The sequence below is a fragment of the Crassostrea angulata genome, chromosome 8 (assembly GCF_025612915.1).
Source record: "Crassostrea angulata isolate pt1a10 chromosome 8, ASM2561291v2, whole genome shotgun sequence".
In the NCBI taxonomy this organism is placed as follows: domain Eukaryota; kingdom Metazoa; phylum Mollusca; class Bivalvia; order Ostreida; family Ostreidae; genus Magallana; species Magallana angulata.
In genome coordinates, this window is record NC_069118.1 from 1,492,335 (window position 1) to 1,515,343 (window position 23,009).

General features: G+C 35.5%; 3 protein-coding genes across 4 annotated transcripts in view; 2 read left to right on the forward strand and 1 right to left on the reverse strand.

Moving 5' to 3' along the window:
• Positions 1–10,912, forward strand: part of LOC128158409 (slowpoke-binding protein-like) — a 48,757-nt gene extending 37,845 nt beyond the window's left edge. Inside the window, exons 11-14 of the mRNA XM_052821209.1 lie at positions 9,157–9,213; positions 9,441–9,506; positions 9,622–9,683; positions 9,811–10,912. Of these exons, the coding sequence (XP_052677169.1) occupies positions 9,157–9,213; positions 9,441–9,506; positions 9,622–9,683; positions 9,811–10,129 (504 nt within the window). The 3' untranslated portion in view covers positions 10,130–10,912. The remainder of the gene's footprint in view (positions 1–9,156; positions 9,214–9,440; positions 9,507–9,621; positions 9,684–9,810) is intronic.
• On the reverse strand, positions 10,724–14,275 carry LOC128158408 (kelch-like protein 10). Its single transcript, XM_052821208.1, has 5 exons — positions 13,099–14,275; positions 12,772–12,912; positions 12,119–12,310; positions 11,631–11,750; positions 10,724–11,238 (listed from the first exon to the last, which is right to left on the reverse strand). Exons 1-5 carry the CDS (start codon positions 14,234–14,236, stop codon positions 11,066–11,068), a joined length of 1,764 nt encoding a protein of 587 aa, XP_052677168.1. The 5' UTR covers positions 14,237–14,275; the 3' UTR covers positions 10,724–11,065.
• A 787-nt stretch (positions 14,276–15,062) lies between these two features.
• Positions 15,063–22,786, forward strand: LOC128158995 (uncharacterized). 2 transcript variants are annotated; one of them, XR_008240082.1, is made up of 4 exons: positions 15,063–15,231; positions 15,323–15,481; positions 19,739–20,655; positions 20,832–22,786. XR_008240082.1 is itself a non-coding variant. In XM_052822016.1 (3 exons), exons 2-3 carry the CDS (start codon positions 15,406–15,408, stop codon positions 20,224–20,226), a joined length of 564 nt encoding a protein of 187 aa, XP_052677976.1. In that variant the 5' UTR covers positions 15,063–15,231; positions 15,323–15,405; the 3' UTR covers positions 20,227–22,786. The 2 variants fall into 2 exon arrangements, 1 of the variants encoding a protein (XP_052677976.1); XM_052822016.1 differs by having other exon boundaries at positions 19,739–22,786.
• The last annotated feature ends 223 nt before the right edge of the window (positions 22,787–23,009 follow it).

Genomic DNA, 23,009 nt, shown 5'->3' on the forward strand with positions numbered 1-23,009 from the left:
TGTTTGTATATGTGCTGTTCATGTGTTTGCTCATTGTTATATTCTTCAGTTCAGTGCTTTACATCTTACATTGATTTTGATATCATCAAATTTTGTGAATTATCCCCATTGTTCATTAGTGGGGAATTGGTTGTGATTATTTAGTGCTCTTTTGTAATTTGTTGTTGTTGAACAGTGGTTTTGAACCTTGCAGATTTTTGTCTATTGATGTAGATATGTAATTGAATAAAAGTGCTTGCATTGTTAATATGTACTAATATATTTCCTGTCATTGTTGTTTTCAATAAACCAAAAATATAAAATAATGGAAGTGTCTTGTTTAAATTTGAATCAGACAGAAAAGAGATATGAAAAACAAACAGAAAAAACCCCCAGAAAAAATAGAAATATATATCAATTTTTTCAAAAGAAATTTTGATTTCTTTGAAAAAGAATTTCTTAAGAAATAAGAATTATGTATATTCTTAGGCAAGTAGTTTATATTAACCAAGCATTAATAGATTCATTGAAACTTAATAAAATTCTGAAACTGTTATATTATCAATGTCATTTAGAGAGAATTGCATAAAATCTTGTTTTGGAAGGTATGCATTTTTGCAGAAATTTCTGTTGGACTTATGTCCTCTTTTTGATAAAGTAGTTTGTTCTCTTTGAAAACTGTCAAATAAGTTCATGCCATTAAATTACTCAATCAATATTCTAAATTTTTTAAGCATAATGATCTATTGATCTTAAATGAAAACACAAATCCAGGAAAGTTTTAAAAGTCACTCCTTTGACTGCTTGAGGGAAAATAATGAAAAGCATTTTAACTGTAATAAGATATTGTGTATCAAACTAATACACTTTTTCACTTTGATCTATTAAATATTGTGTATCAATTATGACCCATCATGGATTAGCTTATCACTTTGATCTGTAAACTATTGTGTATCAATTATGACCCATCATAAATTAGCTTTTCACTGTGATCTGTTAGCTATTATGTATCAATTATGACCCATCATGGATTAGCTTTTTACTTTGATCTGTTAGCTATTGTGTATCAATTATGACCCATCATGAATTAGCTTTTTACTTTAATCTGTTAGCTATTGTGTATCAATTATGACCCACCATGGATTAGCTTTATACTTTGATCTGTTAGCTATTGTGTATCAATTGACCCATCATGGATTAGCTTTATACTTTGATCTGTTAGCTATTGTGTAATATTTACATTATACTGTGTTTTTCCATTAAATTCTTTGATCTTCAAATGCCTCTAAATGCAACAAGTAGTCAAAGGTCAAATTGACGAGTTTTATTTTGACGTCACAAACGTTGAACGCTGTAAACTGCAACGTCACAAGCGAAAATTAAAGTTCATGCTTGTGGCTGTTACTGTGGCTCTTCCATTAATATTAACTTACCCTTAGGAAAAGATAGGAATTTTTAGGTATGAATCACATTTGCAGACAAGGCAAGAAGTTAAAAAATGTAAATATAAGCATTGAATCATGATTTTTTGAAGTATACACTCTCATAACTGCAGCGGTGTGTGTATACAAATTTTCATAACGCGCGTTACTCAATTTGTATGCACACACCGCTGCAGTTATGAGAGTGTATACATCAAAAAATCATGATTCAATGCTATATCAATTATGACCCATCATGGATTAGCCTTTCCCTTTAATCTGTTAGCTATTGTGTATCAATTATGACCCATCATGGATTAGCCTTTCCCTTTAATCTGTTAGCTATTGTGTATCAATTATGACCCATCATGAATTAGCCTTTCACTTTGATCTGTTAGCTATTGGGTATCAATTATGACCCATCATGGATTAGCCTTTCACTTTGATCTGTTAGCTATTGGGTATCAATTATGACCCATCATGGAAATAGCTTTTAACTTTGATCTGTTAGCTATTGTGTATCAATTATGACCCATCATGGAAATAGCTTTTAACTTTGATCTGTTAGCTATTATGTATCAATTATGACCCATCATGAATTAGCCTTTCACTTTGATCTGTTAGCTATTGGGTATCAATTATGACCCATCATGGATTAGCTAATCACTTTGATCCTCACACATAAGATGACCCCACCAATGTTATACCCCTAGTGACCTAAAGCTGGTCCATGTAACTTGGACATCCAAGGAATTCCAGCATTTATTCATATACCCTGTTAGAACCAAAATAATGAAGTTATTCAAATTTTAGTTTATATAAAAACCCTGCAAACACACATTTTGAACAAAATTACCTATCACATTAAAATGGTACACCCTCCAGTTAACTCTACATATCTATAAGTTCAGAAGTAAATGTTGTGAACATAATGAGATGTGTTACTGTCCTTTCTAGCTGCAATAATGTAGCCCTCTCCAATTGCAGCTAGGTCCTTTTAAGTGATGATGTTATTATCATAGGGTTTTATAATAATTGATTTAAAACTGCACTCCGTCACACTCCATACATACTTAATACAGGTACATGTATACATCAGAGTTGCAGAGTGTATAATGTATTTGGACCTGTCTGTCTCTCAGTCCTGTTTAATTATCATCACAATTATACTTTAAGTTTATAAATGTATTTTGTTTATCAGCTAGTTCCATTGAGTTGACAATCCTTACTAAATGCATGCTGCAGCTATGTACCAGACACCTTGTCAAAAGACAACTCTTGGAATGCGACAAGTCATCGAATGTAAAACTCGCCAATGCGAAATGTCACAGAAAGACAACTGATGGACAAACCATTGATTGATATAGTCTGAAATAAAAATCTAAGTTAAGAAATGGCTGAGGGAGGTAATGATTTCACTGTTATTCCATCTCAAAGAAATCAAAAAATTACCGTACCTAAAATGCTTTTGTAGACCTATGCGGTAGGAAAAATAAAAACTTGTTGGAAATTTAATAATTAACTGAGGGATTGTAAGGGGATTCTAATTCAAAGTAGACTTTCAAGATGGAAATTTCTTTAAAAAAAAAAAAGAAAAAAAAAGGTAAATTATAATGTCAATCGTTGGGTTAGAATCAAAGATAGCAACTATTCAAATTTTCTTGAGAGGCTTGCCAACAATGATAGGTATTATATACCAGAAAATGATTATGTTAATAAAAATAAAAATCTTAATAATTATTGTTTTGTTTTTCACTTTCGATGACTGTTGATGAGTATCGTTGTGTTGTCGTATCCATGACTTGTCCTTTCTATGAGCTGTCCATTCTATGAGTTGTCCATTCTGTGAGCTGTCCATTCTGTGAGTTGTCTTTTGTGTAAGCTGTCCATTCTGTGAGTTATCACAGTGATGATTTTTTCGATGTGTTATCTTTTGATGCACAAAATTTGATTTTGATACAATACTTTTTAAAAATTGGTCAAGGGGGGGGGGGGAGGCAGATATTTTACCATATGAAATATAGTCCTTTCAGAGATGTGTATATATTAAAAATAGATGGAACAAATTGTTTTGGGAACATTCAACTGATTTTATTTCATTGTAAATTAGTAAAACACATATGACAAGAGATGGGAAAAATCTAAAATTATGAGATATTTTGGAAAATATTGGTTTTAGCATTCTATTGTGAAAAGAATGTTATAACAAGAGGATTGAATAATATTTGGTTATAACAAGAAGGTTGAATAATATTTGCTATGTATCTGCATTTTAATTTAAAGATACAAAATGTCTTGAATAATACTTGAATAATACTCTGTTCCAAGAATAAATCAAGAAAGAGTGTCCAAAAAAATTTCAAATATTGTGTGAAAACTATCTTTATTGTGGAAAATTGCGATCTTAGAAAAGCTGGAAGTACATGTATTACATCTATTGATAATATGTATTCGATTTGAGTGATGTTATTTAACGTTATGAGTACCTAACATACATCATATTCATTCCACCTTCTGTGTGTTTGTCTGTTGGAAGGGGAGGGGGGGGGGGGGTGCAGTCCCTCAACTGGAAGATGAGGGGTTCAATGGACTGTGGATTGGGAATGTCTTTGTCAGCTTGGAATAGATTACTGGTTTACTGTTAATTTTGGGTAAAATTTTAGAAGGTATTTAACTTGTAATAAATGATGCATATTCCAAAAAAAATATTTGCCTAGCTGTGTTTACATATTTACAATAATGCCACTGTCAAACAATAGGCACGGGCAATAATCATGGTGATGTTATTACAAAATTCCAACAAAAATAAGAAAACATATTTGTAAATGTAATTATTTGACCTCTCAATTATATGAGTACTGCCTAACTATTTAGCATATATGTCTACATTTATCTTATACAAGTAGATTTATCTCATAAGAGATAATAATATATATATTATTTACAGTTTAGTTCCAATTGAATATGAAACTTGTACTTGGAACTCATCAAGCCAGAGTGTATGTCCTTTGTCATGAATTCCAGTTTTTAAAATTTAAAACTAGCTTCATGTGATTTTCTCTCCCTGATGATAAAGACCAACATTGCTATTTGTGAATAGTTTTTATTTGTAATGATTGGAACATATTCAATGATAAATAAACAATATAATACAGTCATTATGATAGCACTTGTTTTATACATGTTATGTGTTATGCACCAATATATACTTCCAACAATATAGGAATAACCCTGAGAGAAAAATCAAAATATGATAACAAATAGTGAAGGCATTTCATAATACACGTCACAGAATATGACAGTTGTACCACAGCACTCTGAAAAATTTTACAAATACAACAGAGATATAGAACAACACAATGATAGATATAACATAGCACTAGCACATAAAAAACACAGCACACTACAGCATTGCACAATGGCATCACATAGAAGACATTTTAATATCACAGAGGACTGATACAAGTTGATTATCACATGTTATTCACAATTAGAGGGCACACTGAAGATATGCACAAGCACATCACATACTCATATGGATATCCAAGAGCACTAACATCAGATGAATATCCCAAAGCACTATCACAAGCACAGCACACTCAAGCACACTGAAGCATCGCACAAACACATCAGATATCACAGACTCAGCACACAGATATCACAGAGCACATTCACCAGAAGCAGGGCACACTCTTGATGACACCGGTTGACCTCCTCTTGTTGACCCCTGATGACCTTCGGCTTCTGTTCCTCTTGTTGGAGAACCACTTCTTGACCTGCTCCTCCCTGACTCCTCCTTTCCTGGCCAGGTCCTGGATGATGTGATGGGGTGGGTAGGGGTGATCTCGGTGACTGTAGTACCACTCTTCCATCAGCTGAACGGCCTTCTGGGACAGGGACGGTCTGCTACGGAGGTTGCTCTGGGTGGTGGTCTGTTGCTGTGGGGGGACTGTCTGGATGAGTTGAGGTGTGGCGAGGTTGTCCTCCAGGAACTGAAGACTGCTCTCCACACGGTCCATGATGCGGTGGTGGGTGATGTTGTAGTGTTGGTTGATGCTCTCTCTGATGTGGAGGGGCTGGTTGGAGTTCTGGTGAAGGGCACAGTAGCGGTCAGTCTCCACCTGGGCACTCTGGTACTTGAAGAAGGAAGACAGGTCGTTGATCTCCTGGGGATGGAAGGAACGGAGGGTCTTGAATCTCTGCAGAAGTTGCTGTTCACGGTCGGCTGGTGAAATCTCTGGTTGGACGGACTCGATGAGCACAGAAGGAGTGGATGAGTCGGCTTCTGAGCGGAAGATGGACTTGAGAGCGGTGAAGATCTCTGTGGAGGAGATGGTGCTGTCACTGAAGATCTTCTTTGGACTGGTCGGTGGAAGACACTGAAGAGCAAGGTGGAGGTCAGAGTGAAGGTCGTGGGATTTCTCTGGTGTGGGATAGTCACTGAAGAGGGAGGTGAGGCACTCGTCGAATCTGGTCTCTGCTTGACTGGTGTCTACGCTGGTGTTGACAGGGCTGGTGAAGGGTTCAGGGGTGGGTGGGGCGTCGTCAAAGATGGTGGCCTTGATGATGTCCTCAAGAGTGGTGGTGAAGTTGATGGCTACGGCAGGGGAGGATGAACAAGATGCCATGGTGGATCACGGAATCGCAACACTGACACTGAACAGACACTGAAGCACACTAATGCACTATTGACACTAAAGCACTTTTTCACTAAGATTTGACTAGAACACCTTTTCACAAACACATTGATAGAGCACTTTGGTATCACACAACACACTAATCAACAAATGCACAATATATACTTGTACACTTAATGAAGAATTATATTGAAGGTAAATGATAGCACTGTGATAGGTAAGATTGGATCACAATGGGTGAATGATGACCAACCAGCTTGCTGGGTCTTTATATAGGCCTGGATTCTGATTTATTTCAGCTTGGGTTGCAAACAAAAAAATTTCATTGGCTTGTGAAAGTCTTAACTGTGTTTTGATTGGTTAATTTGTCCAATCAATTAATAAGCCTGTCAATGATTGGTGGATCCATCCCTGTAATTGGTCAGATAGGCCAGCTTTGGGTGATTAGTGGGTAGCTTGGGTTGGTCACCTTGTGTGTAAAGATCAAAGTGAAAAGCTAATCCATGATGGGTCATAATTGATACACAATAGCTAACAGATCAAAGTGAAAAGCTAATCCATGATGGGTCATAATTGATACACAATAGCTAACCGATCAAAGCGAAAAGCTAATCCATGATGGGTCATAATTGATACACAATAGCTAACAGATCAAAGTGAAAAGCTAATCCATGATGGGTCATAATTGATACACAATAGCTAACAGATCAAAGTGAAAAGCTAATCCATGATGGGTCATAATTGATACACAATAGCTAACAGATCAAAGAGAAAGGTATTGGTAATAATTCATAATTGATACACAAGTACCAGATCAAAGTGTAAAATACCAGCAATGTTAGATACAGGTAACATAATAATGATATGCAATTTAAATAAAGAGTAAGTAGTGATTTTAATTAATTTTTTATCCAATGTGAGTTGCAGTTCTAAATGGAGAGTTGTGCAACACTGAAAAACACACTAAGGCTTTTATTCAAAATTAGTATAGATTTTTAAGCATTTCTGTTTAAGATGAATTAAGTTTTCCACAATGTGAAATTAGATCTTTTGAAATAATTCCCATTGCCTGGGCTGGTGTTCAGAAAAAGAGGTCACCATTTTCAGACTTAACATTAACACCCATTGGTCACTTTATCTTTGTAGCTTTTTCTTGTCAGTTATTATAAATTAAACACCAGTATCAGAGTGATGTAGAAACCATTCTGTGAAAATCCAATTTATTCCTAAAGATTAATTAGATTGAAATTCAAAATGTGATAAAATTAAAAGACAAGTATGTACTCGGAAGTATGAACATGGTGGGTTAAGGATGGTTGATATAAATTCCTATATTAAAGGATTAAAGTCTACTTGGATTAGGAGATTAATTAAGGATAATAATTCAAAATGGAAAACACTGCTGGAGAATTCTATTAATTTAGAAAAGCTATTAAATACAGGTTCAGATTATATTATGCAAATGCAAGAATCGTTAAAAAATGATTTTTGGAAGGAAGTTACCATAGCTTTTAAAGAAATCCAAGATAACTTAAATGTAAAATCATGGCAGGATTATTGTTGCCAGCCATTGTGGAACAATAATAAATTTAAGATAGGAAATCAGTCTTTTTTTTATAAATCATGGTATGCTAAAGGAGTTAGATGTGTAATTGACTTGTTTGATGAAAATGAAAACTTTTTAGATTTTGAAATGTTGAAAAGAAAATTTAATATTCAAATGAATTATTTAACATATATGGGAGTAAGACAAGCTGTACTTTCAGATCTAAGGAAATACAACTTCATTAGAAATGAAGTTTTCAAACCTTTTATACCATTTAATATTAAAACCTTTGTATTAACAAAAAAAGGTTCAAAGCCAATGTATGATATATTAAATCAGACAAATGTAACACCAGTGGGAAAAGAAAAATGGAGTAGACATTTTGTTTTTACAGAAAAACAATGGATTTCAATATTTCATTTACCTTTTATTATTACCTCAGACTCTAAATTTCAATGGTTGCAGTACAGAATAAACCATTATATATTAACTACAAACAGTTTTATGTATAAAATTGGTAAAGTGGATACTAATCTATGTACCTTTTGTGAAGATGCTGAGGAAACAATATATCACTTATTATGGGAATGTCCAAGGGTACAACATTTATTAGCAGAATTTGTTAGAGTTTGCAACTCTAAAGGAATTAGAATAGTCCTTGATAATAAAACTTTTATTTTTGGTGTCTTAGATGATGTGAAGTCAAAAGCGTTCAATATTGTACTCATATTGATAAAAAAATACATATACAGAAGTAGATGCCAGAAAAACCAATTAACAGTAAATGCCCTTATGAATGATTTAAAACAGTTATATAAAGTATTCCAATTCTGTGCAAAAGAAAGAAGTGAAATGGATAAGTTCAATACAGACTGGGAAATTTGGACCCCTGTGATTAACTCACTCTAAGTGCTCTCTCTCTCTCTCTCTCTCTCTCTCTCTCTTTTCTCCCCCCTCTCTCTCTCTCTCTCTCTCTCTCAATAAAAAAGGTGCTCAATATGTATTTTTTTATCTCTCTTAGTAAACGTTCATTATATATGCATTATTGATGTAATTGTTTTCGTTGCTTTCTTAAACATACTTTGTGTCCTTGAAAATTTCTGATGTATGTACGTGATGTATGTAGAAGCAGTTGGCTTACTAATAAACACTTCATCAAAAAAAAAAAAAAAAAAAAAAAAAAAAAAAAAAAAAAATTAGATTGACGAACAAGGATGCTGATTAAGAGTGCCATCTTGAGTACATGCTGTTGGTGCAAGTTTTGATGATAGCATTGACATAGAACATGACATAGAACATGACATAGAACATGACATTCAACCATTCTGTGAAAATCCTTATTATGTATGATAGAAGATTACTATAGATTAATGATACTGATGAACAAGAATGTTTATAAAGAGTTTAATCTTGTGTGTTGTATGTGTTAAGTTTTATTGATATTATATTTTAGGACCTAATTATTATTACATAACTATTATTATATACTACCTATTACATATAGAAGAAGATTCCTATATATTAGACTGATGAAGAAGGATACTGGTTGAGTGTGTCATTTTGTGTGTTGTAGGTGCTGAACTTCATCTTTGGTGAAGACACGGGTGGAAGATACCCTTCTCTAACAGAGGTGAGACTCAGTCTTTAATGCCAATTGTGATGGAATGATTTAACCATGTATTTCATTCCTATCAAAATATTGAATGTTCCACATATAAGGGTTTGTCACTTGAGAGAAATATATAGTATTGGAAAATTCAAAATGAATTGTCATTTCAGCCTTTTGGTTATAAAATTTATCAAACCTAAATGCCATGTCAAGAAAATTACTGGTAATTACAATTTCTTTCATTTCAGATATCTGAGCTGGCTTTCTTTCAATCAGTTAACTTGGTGGAGATGAGCAAGTTCAATCCCTCTAAGGTTGTTCGTTTTATGCATGAAATCCAGACATTTTATATTTCATGAAGTAAGCTTATAAATGAACTTCTTTCCCCAATATTTTGAAAGGTTAAAATTATGAAACTTGAATTTGCAGATTTATCTATCAAAAGAAATGAAAAAAGCCATAAAAACAGTCAACTCTGGTAAACCCGTAAAGTGAGTACCTATAAAACAACCTATCAACTGAATCTGTTAAATATCAAATTCAGGCTTTACATGTTTTAGAATGTTGATTACGGTACACTCCTGACTTTATTACTCCGTTACAACTTAAAATTTACAGAAAGAAAACAAAGAGAACAACCACAAAGGCAGAAAACATGGAGAGCAAGTCCAATGTTCCAAGTGGTGGATCCAAGCCCCCCTCTCCTCCTCCCCCTCCTGGTGGCCCCCCTGTGGTGACCGCACCCCCACCACCCCCACCTCCACCTCCTGTCTTCAGTCCAGGGGGACCCCCTCCGGCTCCCCCGGCCCCGCCCCCACCCCCTCCCCCACCCTCCTCGGGAGGGCCCGGGGGTAGGGCTGCCCTGCTGGGTGACATCCGGTCAGGGATTTCCCTCAAGAAAGCTGTTACTAATGATAGAAGTGCACCCAAAGTGTAAAGTCAGCTGAGGGAAAGGCTAACTAACTGAGACTGGAAAATAAATCAATGGATGTGTTCATGGCTACTCTCTTCCAAAATTTTATCATTGATTGTCTTTATAAAAAAAAAAAAACTATTGCATTGTTCTTTTATAATCTGGTAAAATTCTGACCCAAGTTCTTCAGCTATATGTTCTTTGATTAATTAAGCAGTGTGTTCTGAAATTTACACATTGATCCCCCTGTAGAAAAGTGAATTTTGTTGTTATTTACATGTAATACATGCAAGTATTATGTTGTTGATTTTAAAGTTTTAACTTTTGTTTTCCAATTAACAAACTGTTTTAGCCCCTGCAATATGTTGGTTTATAATGTTGTGCAATATACCTTTGTTATGTGTTGTGATTGATATCTGTGTATGGTGAGGTGAATACATTCAGAGCTGCATATACATGTACAACAGTTTACTTGGTGCAGATTTTTTTCTACCAAAGGTTTTATTTTAGTGTTATTTACACCAAGAAATGATATACTCATAGACAGGTCTGCCTGTGTGGGTGCTTTAGAAGAGCTGTTATCCTTGTTTTTGTGATTTTGTTTTAGTGTATGAATCTGTGTCTGATGGTTAATGTAATCCTTATTGATTGACGGTGTTGTTTTAGGTTGTATTTTGTTAAACCATCAAGTGCCAATACTGTGATGCTATATAATGATAATGAATGAACTGTTACATATCAATGACTGTTTATACCAAATCAAATGATATAAATCAAAATAAAAGGCATGTACAAATGAACACAAAATGTGGTATTTGGAGTTTTCAATGTTTATGTAAAGAGGTGATATTATGGGCCATTATATAGTATAAGGAGAGATTTAAACAGTTAAGTAATTTGTTAATTTCTTTTATACTGAATGAACATTTTGTATATAAATGACATGCATCATTCAGTTCATCAGAAGTTATCACTGCTGTTAGCCAGGCTGTGGTAGGAGAACTCCCGCCCACTCTTGATGTTAGACACCACACACGCACTGACCGCGCTCCTCCCAAAGTTCAGGGGGAATAACCCCCGCCAGGCCTTCTTCACGGGGTCGTATTCCTCCGTGTTTGGGGACGTAGTGGAACCTGATTGGAGAAGAAGCAGAACAGTACCTTTAGTATAGGGACATTTAAATCATTGTTATCATCTTGCTGTACAAACTGTTCAGTTAAACGTTAGATTTAGCAATAAATATCAGTAATTCGTTAATTCTACATAATTTCAACAATGCCAAGTTTTATAATTGGATTTAATGTAGACATTGTACAGTGAAACATAAGTATAGGGAACAAGCTTATAATGAATTCATGCTACTAGTGAAGTCAGTGTCATTCCACCTATCTAAATTGATAACAGATCGGAAATAACAAGTTAGGTTTAGAACAAATCAAAATATTTGGTTGTTTGTGGTTGTGTTTGTTTTACTGTGTTTTATTTATGGTCTGTTGAACTGGTATTGATGAGAGAGCTATCTTACCATCGTATCCACCAATGACCACCAGCTTCCCGTCCAGTATTACAGCAGCAAAGTTACTTCGTCCCTGTAACATGGAAGACATGGGATACCAGCAACGGGTCAGGCTACTGTACCGCTCCACTACACAAAACAACATAGCCCTAAATATTTCATATACAAAATGTGTTCACAACATTACTGAGGCACATATGTGCACATTAGTTAATGGAGGAACTTTTCATATATTTTTAAATGTTTGAATTTTACAGGATCTGAAATTTTGCCATTTGTTTTTATTTTTAGTAACAACCCAATTACTATTTTTAGCCATAAGTTTCTATTTTTAGTAACAATCCAGTTACTAATTTTAGCCATAAGTAACGTTGTGAAAAGCTTGAAATCATTTACTATTTAATAAGTATATGTAATGAATTAAATCACATGCCGAACCACTATCTTACGTGTGATTATCAAATGAGATAAATGATAAAAGTGTTTGATAAGTATACCTGACGCCAGCCGGTCGCTGCCGTTGTAACCACCCAAGGCAACCAGTTCTCGATTTAACGCCACCAGAACAACGCCACTTCTCCGTGACGTCATCTCCGGTAGCATCGTCCATTGGTCAGTTAATGGATCGTAGTACTCGGAGGAGTCCAGACAGGAAGTACCGTCAAAACCCCCGGCAATGAATATCTTGCCTAGAATAATTTAATACGTTTCCATTATTAATTAAAGGCACCTTAATTGAGGGAACCCACGAAATAAAAGCATTTCTAACAGAAATCGGCAACACAATTGCCGTTAATAGATGTCTATCTGACATAAAAATAAAATATAAGTATTAGAAAACGTATCAATTTGGTTTTGATAACATCAATACATTATGTTATCAAAATATTATGACCGAAGCTTTATGTAAAAACGACACAAAATAGCATTATTTTGTACGAATAATTTTTGCTATTTCCTTAAGTATCTGAATCTGTCATTTCAATTTGCAAATCAAATTTTGTAAAAGAAAAAAAATATCAATCCAAGCCATCTGGGGAGAGTTTCCATTTAAGAAAAAAAGATATATCTGTATTAAGGAAACTATTCTGATTAGTTAGTCTCTCTCTCTCTCTCTCTCTCTCTCTCTCTCTCTCTCTCTCTCTCTGACCGTCTAGTGACGTGGCCCCGGCGTCGCTACGTTTCCTCCACATTGGCTGTACGTGCGTCCATTGGTTTTTCAGCGGGTCGTATTTTTCCACCGAATCTTGTCGATTTCGTCCGTCAAATCCCCCGCATGCGTAAATCAAACCTACAGTCCGTGATTCAGAAAAATATGAAGTAAAGTTTTTGAATTTTCTTTAAGTTTGCGCAAAAGTTAACGTGAAATTCCGACCAAGACACGTACTTAATTCTTTATTTAAATACAATATATTTATTTCCAATGCGGACTTAAAAAACAACTGGTGCCCCTTCAGCTTTACAAACAAAGCTTTACCGTTTAGTTCCACGGCACTGACGTAACACCTCATGTTGTACATGGGCGCCCTCTCCTCCCACGTCTTGTCGTCGGGGAAGAACCGGTAGACGCTGTTCAGGTACTGATTGCCGTCAAAGCCGCCGATGATGAAGATGCTACCGTCCATGAAGACCGTGCCGTGATAGGCGCGGGAACTGGGCATGCTCGGTTTGGTGACGTACCAGCGGTCCACGTTCTTGTCATACGTTTCCATGGTTTCCACCACCCCGCTACTGGACCAACCCCCCACGGTAAAGATGATCTCTGGGGGGACCCGAGGTCTCAACAACGTATTGTTGTCGTCTATGATGAACGGACTCTCGTAGAATATGCGCATTAGGTTTGCGACCCTGTTGATGAGCTTTTTGCAGTCTCTAAGAGTCAACAACGTTTTGTTTCTCTGAATTTTGGTTTGGAAGAAATCGAGATTAACGAAACAAAAACGAACAGATTTAAGAAGATTTGTGTAATGATCTTTTCTGTCCCTTGTGTCATAATCCACCCATCTCTGAATCGCCGCAAAAACTTCGCTTTCGTTCCGCACAGAAAGATCGTCATCGTCCAAAATTTCTTTCAAGTCATCGACATGCAGCTGAAGATACTCTTGACTCTTTTCAACAACCTCTTTGAAATTACGAATGATGTAGTTCCAGGTGTTCTGTGACAGTTGTTCACAGTTGTAAAATCGCGAAAATTTGAAAATTCCAATGCAGTTCTCCGGAGAGATTTGATCATAAAGGTAGTTGGTACATTCTTTCAAAAGTCCGAAAACATGAAATCTGTCCGAGGCTGCCAAAAGATCTTCCACATTATCTGGTGTGATGATCGCCTTTCGGATGTATGCGTACTGGATGATTTGGTTCATCGTATTCGCTGATACACCGTGAATGGAGATCTCATTCTCCTCCGATTCCTTCAAACCAGACGTAAACAGCGATCTAAAATAATGACTGCAGCTTGCCATGACGTTTCTGTGAACTGGTAAACGGGTGTTGTCAACTGGAGTCTTGATGAAGGCATCGCAAAAAATCCCCTGTAGACGCATTTCGTGTAGTTGGGTTTGGGGATCCATGTCAAAAACATTGTCCACTTGTAGATCAGTCATTGTGGTCTCCATTCACACGCGGTCAAAAAGTAAATAGACGTTAATTTAGGCTACGTCATATATTGCGACGTCATAATAAACGTTGAAATTAATTTCGGGAAAAGCCGCTACGACAATTTTTGTTATTTTTTGTTATCTCAAAAGATTAAAAGATCGTTATAAATTAACAAATACAAAATTAAAATCGTTGATATTGTATTGAAGTTGTCCCTTAGTTTCACTGTGGGGTTCAGGGGAGGGGGGTAAACTAAACGTTGAAGTTGCATGCCCAACACACCCCGATTTTCCAAAAATGAAGGTTTTGTTAAACATAAACGTAAGTATGATAAGACATCAGGCAACAAATGCTAATTTTCCACATACAGCACTATATATGATATACCGGCATTATTTCGAATACATACGAGGTTTTTTTTTTGGGGGGGGGGCGATTTTTTTCCCTATAAATTAATGTTTTTTGGGGGTTTTTGGGTTTTTTTTTCCTTTTTTTTTTTTTTTTATAGCCATGACATTTAGATAACTACTGAAATTTCTATAATTGATTTCTTTTGGCGTTACAATATAATTGTAAGAGTCATAAACGTGATTAAAACTTTGGGAACAGTGGTTTCAAACCTCATCTATATAAACCAACTTTTAGAGCGGAATTAAATCTCTATTCCTAACAACATCCCCCCCCCCACACACACACACACACAGGCGGTTGTTTCTGTAATTAAGAAACACTATAATTATATTTAAAATATGGTATGAACTTTACACCCCCCCCCCCCCCCCAACACAAACACATACACACACTTTATTGAATAGGAGTGACTTCCCTTGGCACTAGTAAACAGGAAGTCATACAAAAATACGCACTTTCACTTTGGTGTATTGCTTAATCGCATATATTATATTGCAATGTAATTTGCGGATTTTTGTTACTTTTGTGACTCTAATTGCTCAATCGCATATATTGCAATGTAATTTGTGGGATTTTTACTTCTGCGACTCTACTTGTTCAGGTAACGTCTCTCTCTTTCCTCTCATCTCCTCGCTCTCTCTCTCTCTGTTTTCAAAGAAAAGGTGTTGATTTTCTCCAACTGGTTATTTTAGATTTTATGCCCTATATATAATCTGGATAGACCGACTGACTGTGTGAGCTACACTTTAATACAACTGCTGTACAAGAAAAGGGAATGAAGAGCTTACATTGCCTAGAAATTTTGTGCGCATTCTTAGGTGTCTTATCCCTTGTGTCTGCTCATCAAACAGGTAACACACTATGTAAACAGTAATAATATTTGTTATCTAACAATCAGGTATTTTATTTTGAATTATCATGTACCCCAGGAATTATTAGAAATTTAAATGTGGGTATTTTTGTTTCCTTATATAACTGGTATAAAACTTAACGGTATACTTTTGTTTCATATCCTCTGTGTTGATTCTCATTAAATATATTCTTCTTCATTTTCCATCAAAAAACTCCATCTGAACACTCCATCAGGATGTACACCAGCCAAGGGTTTCAATGGATCCAATTCTCTTCTCTTGAAGAGGAGCAGATTATAAACCCTCGGCTAGACGTCATGACTACCGACCAGACACCAGATCAGACCCCAACTAAACCCATGTTTACTTTTGGGTTTACTCCGGGTCTGCTTTTCAAAAATTTGCATCCACTCCAGGCTTGGGGCGAATTACATTGTAAAGTAATGCATTACATTCCCAGATAGCATGACTTTGTTGGGCCAACGTTGGCCCAACAAAACCAGTTACATTGGCCCAATGTTGGCAAATGATGTTGGCCCAATGTAATTTTGCTAATCGGCCCAACATTGGCCCAACATGTTGGGCCAACATCGGCACAATGCCACATTTGTCATCTTCTGATATTGGCCCAACAGTGGGCCAACGTACGTAACATATGACCAACACTGGCCCAACGGTGGGCCAAGGTATGTAACATATGACCAACACTGGCCCAACGGTGGGCCAATGTACGTAACATATAACCAACAGTGGGCCAATGTACGTAACATATGACCAACACTGGCCCAACGGTGGGCCAATGTACGTAACATATAACCAACAGTGGGCCAATGTACGTAACATATGACCAACACTGGCCCAACTGAGGGCCAAGATATGTAACATATGACCAACACTGGCACAATGTTGGGTCAATGTTGTTCCAATATAGGTGCAACAATACAAATGCAACAATATATCACAATTTAAATGATGGATTTATTTTGAATCCAGAGTGCACAAACCGTGATAAAAAATAATCCTTGAAATTAAATGACGGCTGTTCGTTATTTAGCTAGCATATGTTCACAGGGTAAATCTATATCCACACTTTTTAAACTTAGTTACTCCAAAATAGAATAAAGTAATAATTCACTCTCTTCTGTTTGTTTTGCTTCATTTATATCTTCATCTGTTCATTGTCATCCAAATAAAACACTGGTTTTCAAAAACATCAAATTTCAAAGTCAGTTGAAAGTTTGTTTGGAAGGGGGCAGCTTGCAAATATTCCCTTAAAAAAAATACAAATATTCAAAAAATGAAAGAAACATTTATTGAGACGTTAATGAAATTGCCTTAATAAATATCTGCAGTTATTTGAGATAAATATAATACTTACATTTCTGTTTTATTCGCTTGACTGTGGCTATACATTGAGCAGACTGTTTAGATCTGTCCTACAAAATGCTAAATGGGAGCAGGTTTGGCCATCCCAACAGATCAGATATCACAATAACCATGGAAACTGGCCAGCCTCACGCTGAGAAAACTCTGTCTTAATTGCTTGGTCAGTGAATGTGCTATCTCTTATCTCAGGATCGGCAACTTAAATTCTACACTTCAGAACAATTATGCAGCTGAATATATTTGCAGAATATCTTCATTTTAATTTTGGGTTTTCACAATTTTAAGCTTCTTTAAAAGAATAAAAATTCAACTTGCATATTTTAACATGAGAGTATGTACATGTAACTATTGACTGTATATTTAGCTTTTAGTAATGATTCTATCTCAAAACATGGTAAAAAGAAATAATAAAAAGACATGTATAAACATAAAACCACTGTTGTAAAGTTTATAATGCGTGTTTTGATAAATTTAATCGACCAACAAACTAATCAGGAAATAAAAAATGTAATTAACAGACGTTGGATCGTTGTTGGGCCGATATCATGTCTCAACTGGCATTGATTGTAAATTTACAACATTGACCCAATACTAGTATGTTGGCCCAAAGTTGTGTTCCCAACTAACATTGACACTCAAGTTAGTTGTGTCAAGTGTACATTGGCCCAATGTTGGCCCAACGTTGTGTTCCCAACTAACATTGGCACTCAAGTTAGTTGTGTCAAGTGTACATTGGCCCAATGTTGGCCCAACGCTGTCTTCCCAACTAACATTGACACTCAAGTTAGATGTGTCAAGTGTACATTGGCCCAATGTTGGCCCAACGTTGTTAAGCCAACGCCAACCTTACAACCTACAGCCAATGTTGGCCCAACAAAGTCATGCTATCTGGGTTACCATTACTTCATGAATTTGGGCATTAAATTACCATTACCATTACTTGATTTTCTTGAAGTAATGCATTACATTACCATTACATGAGTAAAGTAATGCATTACCATTACCATTACTTTGTTTTAAAAATGCAAAGCTAATAAAGAGTTTTTGCAAATGTTTCAAATATAAAACACTCTTTAACATATCTAGAGGTTCATGCTCAGTATCAGGTTCAAATTCAATGACTATACAAGAGTCATTCTTTATTTGCTCAATATATAATCATCTTGTGGCATTATGAACAACATACATATTACATAAGTAAAATGATATTCATAGACATTTGGCATGATCCAATGAAGGATACGAAATAGAGACAAAGAATTACATGCATAACAAAAACACAATTTATGGAATAATGTTGCGGTTATCAAAAGCTAAATAGAGATATTTCCCCAGATTACACAAATCTTTATAATTTTGGACACTTAATTGTATTAATTCATAAACAGATGGTTTTTCCCAGTTATATTTTTTTACGATACAGTGTTTTATTCGTATTTCTTTCTACTGAGGACACTTTAAGACAAAAGATTGCTGTTGCACTTTATGATCGAAGTTTCAAAGGGTTCATCTTTTAACTGCATCCTGTTAGTTTGAAAATCTTCCCAGCTATACTAAATAAATGTCTTAAAAATACAGGAGCAGTCGAAGCTTGGACTGAAAAGTACTGTTTGATGATCTTTATCTTAGGATATATTAAGTGCAATAATAGAAAAATACATGAATCTTGTATTTTCTATCAGTCCAAACTAATGTTCAGTGTACTTAATATACAAGAGAGAGAGAGAGAGAGAGAGAGAGAGAGAGAGAGAGAGAGAGAGAGAGAGAAAATAAGTAAAACTATTTTCAAATGGGTTATAATATTGGAAGTGATATTTATTTTCATTATGGATGGACAGTACATTCATTTTGCTTTTGAAGGTGCATGTCTGTCTCCTATTCTATTGGGACATAGCGAAGGGAAGGGGATTGGGGTGTTTAGCACTTAATTCTTATAACAATAGATTGTTTTGATACTTAGATTATCCTGGGGGCATAGTGTGTTGTTGACACATTTCTTATTGAAGTGCAAACTAATTGGAGTAAATTGTTTAAATGATTAAAAACTCTTAATAATAACACTCTTAAAAATGTTATGAAATTGTGCTGTTATATTTAGTAAATTCAAAAATGAATTTTTAAAAAACTTTTTTAATAATACAATTAAAACATTTTTATCTCAAGAATTATTTCTTTCTTCTTTAAAAATAAATTTAATCAAATTCAATTTCAACTATTCATTTATTCATCACATTTTTAAAAGTGAACATGCATAAATAAGCATAGTAATGGAAAGTAATGCCATGTAATGCCAGCATTACACTAGATTTTGGAAAGTAATTAATTACATTACCATTACCGGTACTTGTAATGCTAATTTTGTGGCATTACACATTACTAGCATTACTTTGAAAACATGTAATGCATTGCAATGCATTACCATTACATTTAGCATTACCCCAAGCCTGATCCACTCAGAGTTTACCGGTACTTAATTTGGGTCCAATGGAGGTTACTTTAGGTTTATGCGGGGTTGCTTTTGGGGTCCACTTTACCCACTGAAGTGTGAAGCAGACCTGTCTTTTATCTTACCATCTTAATGCCTGTAAGCCCCACCCATAGTATATTCCAAATACACATGTAGCATCTGCTTCCGGGATCTACTTCTGATCAGGGTTTACTTTCGGTGTCCACTCTGCATTTACTCTGGGTTTACTCAAGGTTAACTCTGAGTCTGCTCTAGTAAACCTGGAAAGTAAACCCAGGGTTTAGTATGGGTCTACTTTCTGTTAGGTTGAGTCTGATCGGTACTGTAGATGACAAAATTCATGAACGATGTCGATAATTTGATTTTTATTGAGTTTGTACACATTCTGTCTGTTTATGTTTCAGATGCTGTCAGTGAGGGATGGTTGACAGTGACAGTATTGTCAGTGGCACTGTCAGCAGGTGTTGTGGTGACACTGATTGTGGTCTTGTTTCAGTGTGGAGGGTGTGTCGGAATGGAAGTGTCTTCAGAATCACACCCCGCCTCCGGGGGGAAAACGGCCCATCCAACCTCTGTTGTCACGGACGCAAACACCCAGGTGCTTATGTCCTCTCACACTCTCCCAGGTGACGACCCCTATGGCTCTGGTAGTGGAGGTCAAGGTCTACCTTATGCACTGAATCCAAGTGTTCCCAGTGCCCAAGGGTTTACAGGCTATCAGGCAATGCCCACTCAGCCCGTCCCCAGTGCCCCAGGTTGGGGAGAGTCAGGGGGTGGTCAAACAAATGGGTATAGATCTCCTGGGCCAGGGGCACATCGACCAGCCATGGGCAATGAACCCCCTCCTCCCTCCTACAACGAAACTATTAGGGGCAGTGATGCATTGTGGTAAACATTGATTGATCAACATGTAGCTACAGAAGAAGTGTGCATCCAGTGTTTTGAATTAGAACAAAGTTTTGCCAGTGGCGTACAGTTCGATACATTTGAGTAAAAGATGGTGAAATTTATAAGACTTGGACTACAACCATGAACAACTACATTGTATTACCTGTATACATTTTTTTTATACCAGTAGAACTTATAAATTGAGATCTTGATTACTGTGGAATAATTTGAATTCATGGTGGCTCAATTTTCGTTGTCTTCGTGGGTAGCCCTTCCCCACGAATTTACATCCTCGACGAAAACAAATTTTGAAAGAGTTTGTTACCTTACTGAAACTGAAAACCGACGCATCTACGAAATTACATCCCCATGATTAAGCAAAAAACGCACAATCCACAAAAATTGGAATTTAAATGATGTTTTATTTAACTTTGTAAGTTTTTTAATTTGATAAAGCAGCATTTTTCCATTGTCAATAGTTTATCAATTAATTTTGACATTTTTTGTTGGTGCTTGAGTTGTCTACCTTTAGAGGGATATCTATCTACCTTAATATTTGATGTGAAATCATTAACTGCTGAACTTTTCCTTTACTGGATTATTTTTCAGGTACATGTCACATAAGTAGAATCCACGCTCAGCAATATTTTCTCAATACAGAAAAAATCCACAGAAAACTACACGTGTATATTATCAAATTGTGGAGTACTATTTTTAAAACTGATGCCTGATTGTTATACTGCAAAGGTGCATTTACTAATTCCAAAGTGTAGAAAGAAGACAGCTACCTAGTACTCTCATGTTACCAATTTTGAAAGGCAGACTTTGCCTGCTTATTCAAATTTTTTCAAGGAGAATTTAAACAATATTTTTACGAGTTTTTGTATCAGTCATTGGCAATGAACAGTTATTATTACCCAAATTCCAGAATTTTTAAGGCACCTGAACAGTTTTTGAGTTATCAATTTACCACATGTATATATTATCATTTTATATTAGATTTTAAACTTTCAAACTGCAATTGATTTTTAGGTCTGGCTGACCATCAGGTTAGCCTTGTTCACAAAGTCTTGCCAACATTAGGGAGAACCAGATGGGCATTTTGTCTTATTACTAGTATTTTGTTTGGTGACGTATAATTATTGGGATAATTTATTGACTGCATATCAAATGTTTTTTTAGTACATAAGATTGTATGTAACATCAGGAACCCTGTATGGTATGGCATTGTTAATTGCCCGTTCTGTGGGAGCTGGTTGGTATTCAGCCATTTCACCAGTTTGTAAAGAAACTGACAGGACTGAAATTTTACATTTAAAGTAAAATAACTTGTACATTGTAATTAATTTTTTTTTTTTTTGTATATAAACTTTGACAAAATATGTTTTGAAAAATATGAAATATTTAAAAAAAAAATTGCATTTGTTTGAAACTGCTGTATCATTGGCACATGAATATATACATAACAATGCCAAAGATATAAACTATGTATCCAGTTGATTTATTGCAAGTAGATTTCTCTGCAATGTTCCCCATCATCCATAAACCAGTTGATTAGGATTAATATTCAAATTATTGGTAAGTTCCTTACTGTATTTTTTTTTTATTATTGATGAATTGCTGTAGAGTATGGACTGTACTGTTGGGGCGCCTGACTTATATACTGCCAGGGCTGTAACCGGACACTAATGACAGGACACACCTGTCACAGGTAACACACCTGTTGCCCACACCTTAGCTGGGTAGTGTTCCTTTTTTTCTAATTTTATACATATGTGATCTGTGATATTTATTACCTATATAAATGTTGTGTTGTTTACAAAATAAGATTGAAAAAATGTACTGGTATAGTGTTTTTCTATCCAACATAGTGTGAAATGAAAGTATTTGCATAATTTAAGGGGGTTGTGCTTCTCTACATGTGCTTGCTATTTTTCTTGTATATGCTTTTATCTCGTTATATTGCTCCTTCCATGTCATGGTTGTTTTCTGGTATGTTACTTCTGTTAGTACAAGATTTGTATAGTATAATCAAACACGACACAATCCCCCCCCCCAATTCTTTGAACTAGATCTGTGTTACTTGAACATAACCCACTTTTTCATCCAATCAGCAGTCGCTTAATATTCTATTATGAAATCTTTAAGTTGACATCGTGACACTTCGATTGACAGCTAAGAGAGCCGTAAACAAGAGAGATGGTATTTGATTAGTGCAGAACTTTTGATCAGCCAATAAAAATTGAGTTATGTTCTAAGTACGTTAAATCATATTAAGTAAAGTTAACCCAATTAAGAAGGTCCTGGCTCGGTCACTTTGTTCCCTCCACCCCCTTCTTAATTGCTAAATTTTACTAGCTGCAGGTGTGTAGCTCCCAGTCTGAAAAAAATTTGGATCGACGATTTTTTTTTCTAGACCGGGAGCTACAGACCTGCAGCTAAAGTTTTACTTAATATGATCCAACTATTATTATTCATCTTCGAAAGTTTTCATAAAACCTCATCATATTGGGAAATCTTGAGTGTTTATTTTTTATTTAACATAATAAACTCCAAGAAGTTGATCTGACTTTGTTTTGGTTCTGAATACACCATTACTACAATACAGATGAATTTGGTAGCAAAGCACCAAAGATGGTTCTATGTTCCTTTATTATCAAAAGATAAGACATTCTTACGGGGGTGGCGTTAGGCCAAAAATTTGGTTGAATGTCCTAAATCAAGGGTCACAGCAGACAGGGAAAAATTTGCTCATCCTTTGGCGCGACACAAAAAAAGGAAAGACGA